Source organism: Montipora foliosa, chromosome 7, assembly GCF_036669935.1.
Source record: "Montipora foliosa isolate CH-2021 chromosome 7, ASM3666993v2, whole genome shotgun sequence".
Taxonomy (NCBI): Eukaryota; Metazoa; Cnidaria; class Anthozoa; order Scleractinia; family Acroporidae; genus Montipora; species Montipora foliosa.
Window position 1 is genome coordinate 10,198,061 of NC_090875.1, and position 7,500 is coordinate 10,205,560.

At 40.9% G+C, this 7,500-nt stretch overlaps 2 protein-coding genes across 4 annotated transcripts in view; both read right to left on the minus strand.

Moving 5' to 3' along the window:
- The window catches only part of LOC138010829 (trefoil factor 2-like), a 112,114-nt gene that overhangs the window by 72,290 nt on the left and 32,324 nt on the right, over window positions 1-7,500 (minus strand). The gene's annotated exons all lie outside the window — the stretch shown is intronic.
- LOC138010828 (uncharacterized) overlaps window positions 1-7,500 on the minus strand; it is a 63,556-nt gene that overhangs the window by 17,405 nt on the left and 38,651 nt on the right. For both annotated transcript variants that reach the window (XM_068857817.1, XM_068857818.1), the window contains one exon: window positions 5,698-6,039. In XM_068857817.1, the coding sequence (XP_068713918.1) occupies window positions 5,698-6,039 (342 nt within the window). The remainder of the gene's footprint in view (window positions 1-5,697; window positions 6,040-7,500) is intronic.

The following is a 7,500-nucleotide window of genomic DNA, read 5'->3' on the forward strand; positions in this document are numbered from 1 at the left end:
GCCGGCTGGAATGTTCTTTGTTGCGATTAGCGGGTGGTTGCTCTCGCGGTGAACGTATTGCAGTGAAGTATTCGGCTTTGTAAATGGTTCATAAGTGCTTCTGTTAAGGTTAAATGTGACGTCTAGGAAGTTGATTAGCTGTTATTGGGATTGATTAGTCCGCTACTATTAAAGATACGGCATATTTCTTTCTTGATGTTCTCTGAGTCTCTAAGTGTGGTGTTAGTGATGGCTAGTCCGTCGTCTCGGTAAAGTCCTACGTTTATATTAAGATCCTGGAGTTGGGAGAGGAGAAAGCTTCCCACGAGTTCACATGTTCTGGCCCCGTCGTAGCTTCCCATTATTACGTCGAATGTTGTATTACCTTTCTTTTGCCAGGGTAAGTGTTTGTGGATTAAGGTGGAGTTTTTAGCGTGGATTATAATGTTTCTTTCGTCGGTGGTAATGTTGTCATAGTTGGAGGCGAAGTCGAATGCTTTGTTTAGGAGGTCTTGGCTGATGGGTGATTAGAATTCTTCGATGTGGAAACAGATGAAACTGGAGTGTTGTTTGTTTTCGTTAGATTTGAACCAGTAGATTACGGCTGTTGTGTTTTTCTGTTGGTTGAAGTTGTGTTTTTCCGAGATTGTGCTGTTGATGCGGTCGAGGATCTTTTTGCTGATTTTGCCTATCTCGGATTTCGTGGGGTTGATAAGTCTGCAGGTCGGTTTGTTTGCGACGTTCGGCTTGTGATTCTTAAGTATTATGAATGCGTCTTTGTCGGCTGTAGTGTCCACTCTGTTGTCGATTTTCAGTTTCTTCGCGATGTCTGTTTTTTTTTTTTTTTAATGGATTGCTTGCGTCGAACTCATGTTGTGCTTTCTTGTAAGATTTCGTGATGTTTTTTTTCCTAGCAGGTCGTTGTATGCAGATGGCTCCAGTTTGTAAAAGTAGGTTGTTTTGTCGGCGGCGATTTGTAGCTTGGGTTCACTTTTGATGCGGTCGGTGTCTTCTTTTAGCGTATTGAGGAAGGGGCTGTTTACTTGCTTGCATTTTACGGACTGGGTCATCTTTAGCATGTCGTTCTCGAAATCTTTTAATTCTTCGATGGGAGGCGGGTTCTTGGTTTATTTGAAGCAGTAGGTCTTTACGCAGAATGTGCTGGAAAGCCCACTTCTTTCTCAAGCCCGACGCGACTTCGTCCTCCAAGGAAAGTTGCGCCTTCAAATCAACCAAGACCTTGCCTCCCATTGAAGAATTAAAAAATTTCGAGGACGGCATGCTAAAGATGATCCAGTCCGTAAAATTCAAGCCAGTAAACTAAAAAAAAAGAACTCCATCTTAATCCACAAGCACATACCCTGGCAAAAGAAAGGTAATACAACATGAGATGCTCAGGGGGAAAATTAATATGCATTTGCCACCTGGGCATCCCATAATAGCTATTTCAAACAATAGAAATCAAAATGACCGCCGAATCTGCAAAAGGGTGTGTGCCTACAAATATTAGCTTGCTAGAGTACTAAAATGATCCCTAGGTGGTGTAATCCGCACCGAATCTTCAGGCCGATAAATGTTGGCTTGCGTGAGCAAAATAACTCCCCTTTATGAACACCTAAAAAAATAACGAAAGGAATGGGATTGGAATCGGTTTCGTTTTAGGAGATTACAGAGCCAGATTTTCGACAAATCCAAACAAATTCATAGTGTTGACTTTCAGTACCAGCCAAAAATAAAAGACAACTTACCTCGGTGTCTCAATTGAAAGTAGGTGAAAGCAAAACAACATTTTCTCGAAAGCAGCAAATCGTGGACACAAGTCCCAACAAATAGAAAAGCAACAAGATGGCCGCTACTTCTTTCCACACGATACTAGCCTAGATCTTGGAGATCACGTGACCATTCTCGTATACCGACTAATACCGCGGATGGCAACTTGGTGTGAGCAAAGCCCACACAAAAACTGAGACATACTAAAGTAAATCATCAATAGACCCTCATCCAAATGTTGGCCGAATATTCAAACAAGACCAATTGAAAAACGTGTACCAGCACTAGAAAGAGCACAATTACATTAGTAGCCCTGCAAAGTTTTCGCATATCAGGTCTTATTTCGACTGAGAAAACGTAAGTAGAAAACAGAGAAATTTAATAGACGTTTGAATGACTGGGGCTATAGTGTATACCTCCGGTCATACAAACGTCTGTAAATTTGTCACATACGTGCTTTCTCCAATCTTGGTATCAATTTTTCTCTAATTTCAGCTTAAACTCGCCCGAATGTTAGGACTTATTCGTATTCTCATGTTTACATTAGAACCAGCATGTGATAGAGGGTGATGCGGGGGAATCTGTTCAGGTGCAAATAATTTCAGTTTCGTGCGTAAGCCTCCACTGCATGCTCGTTTCATTCCAACTGCACTGAGAGAATAAAGTCTATTCGTGCCCGCTATTTGGACCAGGGTCTATTGGTATCTCCAATAAACTTAATACTTACAACTGATCACGACCAATACCGTGTTCTATTTACATTAGTCTTACCCGTAGTACTATTAGGTATGGAGGTTTGTGGTTACTTTGACGATGAAGATGCAGAATTAACCAAAAGTACGGAATAAGGATAATAAAGTGTTAATACGAAGCTGATAATGATAAACCATTTGTCGTGAATACAGAACCCAACAAGGCTGCATCACGTTAGGCCACGCAGGAGAGCTAGTTATATCAGCTTCTGCGATCTTACGGAGCAGCGATTTTGTGGGAAAAAGTTTGTAAACCACTAGTATATGCTTAGGATAAGTGCAGAGAGTTTTTGCGGGGGAAAAGTATTTTTGGGTGACGGGCATTCAATTAATTATCTGTAGGTCAAAGAAGAAACTTTAGCTTTGGCAAAAAGTGAAGTAAGTACCGAAGTCTCTAAATTGATCAAAATTCAAACTGGGAGCCCCGGCTTCAACATGTTAGCAAAAAATTTAGGAATTGTTAATAATGTAAGATACTATGTAGATCTTTCTTGTCCGTTATACTACTCTTTCATCTATCGATATTCAGCTTATGGTATAACCAGCTAAGGCCGTATCTGTAAAATTAGATCGCTGAGCACATTTTCCAGTAGCGAGAACGGTATTTTTAGAATCCTTTGTTTGAAAAGCATAAATTTAAAAAAAATTCTTTTTTGCACATAAAACCAAAAGCGATTCAAAGAGCATGCCAGGCTTATTCTCTTTAAACGTGACTGTGACCTCTGAGGTTGGTTTGCCGCTTGTTAAAGCTCAAGGGTCGTGTAAGTTGTCGAAAACCACTGTAATTTTACGTAGATGAAGTAGGGGGTTAAAACATGTAAAACCCCATACCGGTAAGAATTCCATCTGGTATAAGAGGTTCCTTACTTGATACATGTACGACTACCCATGCTGGTACCAGTTCGTCCGGGGGCTCATTTAAATGGTGCCGCTGCAAAATCTCATACCAGTAATCAGAGATAGCAATACCGGTATGAGTTCATCCAGAAGTTGAACCACATCGAAATGCGCCAGCATAGAAAAGTTTAGCATAGTTAGATTAGTAATCATATTTCACATTAGCAGCATGGGGCATTGAAAGAGATTCAACGAGCATCCCGGCGTTATTCTCTTCAAACTTTACTTTACCCTCTGAAGTTGGTCTGCCACTTCTCCGGCTCGAGATTCTCATACCGTTAACAAAAAAGTTTATACCGATATCACGTAAACGAAATACAAGATCTAGCACAATTGTTATCAAATATACTGTTATTAGATGCAGAATATCAACTTTTCAGAAACCCTTTCTTATAAGATCTACTCGCATATGGAATACTCTGGCAGACGAACTTAAACTCAGTATGGACAGTCTCTATTCTTAAAGCTTGCATGAAATCATATTATGTAAACGACCTTGCCAACTACGATGTTGATAACCCCCGTTCATTTAAAACTATATGTCATAAGTGTAATACTACTCAAAGTCTTGTCTCGCCCATAGCACGTTGTATGTAATTGTACCTAGTTCTTTCACAAGCATCCAATACGTGTAGATGTTTTCTTCATGAAGCAATATATAAAACACAATTGAAGACAAGACACATTTATAGAGAACATCTATATTTCGACCGACTTGTCGGTCTTCTTCAGGTTGAATGAAGAAAACCCGTTATACAAAATTTCTACTACGCCACTGAAATACGAAAATGCGCGCTACGACTTAAACCGCAAATAACCGTAACAGTTCAAACATAAGTAACATCCGCACGTGCCAAAGGACAACAGTTATATATATACACTAAGTTTATAGTGTGGTGTGAAGATCAGCTGTTGCTACTCTGAGTATATATATATATATATATTATATAGCTCTTTGGCATTACAAAGCTTTTGCTTTCATGTCCAAATTGAGCACTCTACTGGGATGAGTCATTGCCGCTAGCAATTGCACATGCTCACTAGCTCGCTAGTTTGAGCACTCTGCCATGGCTTAGATGTACCACATGTGTGGGGACATTTGGGGTGGCTTTATAAGCTCAACCTCCATCCCAGACATCAGCACTGCACTGATGAGGCCCAGAAGGCCGAAACAGTACTGTCTGCAGTTATATATATATATATATATAGCGCAAGTAGGGGGTTCCAGTTAGCTGCAGAGTGCTCGATACGTGGAGTAGAGCGAATATAACGTTTAGAAGAAAGACAACTTCACAGCGTAGCGACTTCAAGTTTCATGTTTAGACAATCATCAGGCTACAGATCTTACATTTGCATTCTAACTCATTTAAAGACCATTCTAATACTCTAGGGGAGCGTGCTATTTTAAGTTCGACAAAAGGTATTTGTTCTTTCGCCTCACCATACAAATGTGGATCAAAGAGATGAGACCTGTGCCTTACAGAAAAGTTGTACATAATAAAAGCAGATACGCGCCACCTACTGAACAAAAGAAACGAGTTAATTTCTAAATGCAGGTATTTCTAAATGCAGGTATTTGTCAGGTAGCCAGTGGTAAATTTAATAAATAAACGATTACAGGGCGATAACAGAGGATCGGTATGAAGAGGTACCGGAATTAAAGTCGTGCCGGTATCATGTCTACATCTGTATCCATAACGGCCACATTTTACTGGATGGAAAGACCAGACCACAACACCACGAGTTCCATGCCCTACTCCTTGCGAATAGTATGTAGGTTCTTAAACGTCCCACAAAATTTATGAGCAAGAGTTGCGAGACGGGGTATATGACTTATAGCCCTATTCCGAAAAGACTTGAGAGTCTGGCCATTTACATGTTATTTCATAGCCAAACTGACTTTTTTCCTCAGTTAATTAAAGGCCATGAGCATTCGGCTAGTCGTAAATGAACCCACGACCTCTAGCACGGTAGGCCGCTGCTCAAACAACTGATTTAACCGCTAGGGTACTTACTGAGAGGAGATACTGGGGCATCCAATTGTGCTGAGCTCGCCGCCTGCATGCTGGACCGTGCAGACTGGAGCAACAAATTAGTGTGAGGCTCGGATGTAGCCGCCTAAGTAGTAGTAGTAGTGCAGACTGGAGCAGCAAGTGTGAGGCTCGGCTGTGGCCGCCTAAGTAGTAGTAGTAGTAGTAGTAGTAGTAGTAGTAGTAGTAGTAGTAGTAGTAGTAGTAGTAGTAGTAGTAGTAGTAGTAGTAGTAGTAGTAGTAGTAGTAGTAGTAGTAGTAGTACTTACGTGGACATTGCGCAGCTCTATCAGGAGATATGCTTTTTCGTACGATACAGTATCGTCCGCGAGGCCACTTGGGACTAAAGTATCCTGAGGAAGGCTGTTCTGTTTTGCTGCAAAATAAAAATTTATCATCGTTCTCCTTATTATGCACATTAACTTGGACTAGATTATGAGGGAACTCCACTGTGACTGATTTCTTTTGTGTTACACTTCCTTTAGGCCATGTAAACCCCGTGTCCTGATCTTGAGGGCATGAAAACGAATCACCCTTGTTTGGATTACTTTGTGGTGCATGAAGCGAGTAATATCCCTCAGGCCACGCCAGTCGCAGTTTCAATTCATTTTCTGAAATGCAAGAAAGAATAAGGTCCGTTTTAAAACGAAGCATTTTACAAGTGCCGAATCTAATGCAAATGAGAAAAATCTATTTTTTTCTCTCATTTGCATTAGATTCGGCACATGTACAATCTGACGTTTAAAATGGGCCTAAGCGCTCCTAAGTTGAAAAAACAGTATATCATGATAAAGAAGATTATCGTGATGATGATGATGATGATGATGATGATGATGATGATGATGATGATGATGATGATGATGATGATGATGATGATGAAGATGGTAATTATAATGAAAATGACAGCTTGAAATGGACAAGAAAATCGGAAGGTTAGGAAAACAAACCTCGCACATACCCGAAGAAATAAGAAGATCAACGCGCAAATTAAGAATGGCTAGGTAATTGCAAAAAAGAAAATACAAGAAGAAATAAATTTACTCCAGCTCGAATTATAAGACAGGAGATCAATCAGGTGGGGGTAAAAGAGTCAAATTAGACTTCATTAATGGGGTTACAGAGACGAAACGCAACAATGGCAAGAATAACTCAAGCCCAAAGAACGTGAGGCCCAAGTACAATGAACCAAGCAGCGAGCCCCTGGGGGCCAACACCACAGAAATTAACACTGCTGCCTGATGAATTATCGAGACATATGTGAAAGTGCCGAGGAATTCAATCAAGAATGGTGCCGGGCTTTGTTTCCAACGTGCAAGGAAATATCATCCCAGACAAGTTTGTGGTGTACATGCGCAAAGGTGTGACAGTCTCAACGCATGAATAATGCCATCATACCAATTTGGATTATTACCGAGAAGGATGGAACACTAAACTGAGAAATTTCGGTACAACGAGCTCGATGTTACACAACACAGATGAATCTAAGAGAGGAGAGGGCCCCACTCGTCTGGCTAATGCTGTGCGCTATTGTAGACAAGAAACTGAAGAGGATACTGTCAAGTGCTGAAATCCCCATTGTGCTATTCAACAATTTCACTTGTCATGCTTGAGAATTGATGCTTTACCAGAATATAAGCAAGGAGGCTCTGAGCGTCAGTCAGCTCGCATTTTTAGGGAATTCCACCAGAACTGTCGAGAGTCATCAAGAGCATATACCATAACCAAATGAGCACAGTGGCTGGGGGAGAAGATCACGTCGTGGTGACAACTGGAGTGAGGCAAGGCAACGTTACAATGCGCATCTACTTTACCAATAGCAGTTGGTAAACCGCACCGATCAGCTAACATACACTGGCAATTTTGTTTTCTTAAGAACCAAAATAGGATCAAATGACGTAATGGAAAGTAAAATCAGCGTTTTTGTGCACACTCCCATAAGACAGAAGAATATACCAGGAAAAGTGAAGACAAGTATGTACACGGTGATCTAGAGGCTAATCCTCCAGGATAATGAAACGTAAACTCAGACCGAAGAGCAAGATGTAAGCGGCTGGAATAAGAGCGCTGCTTAT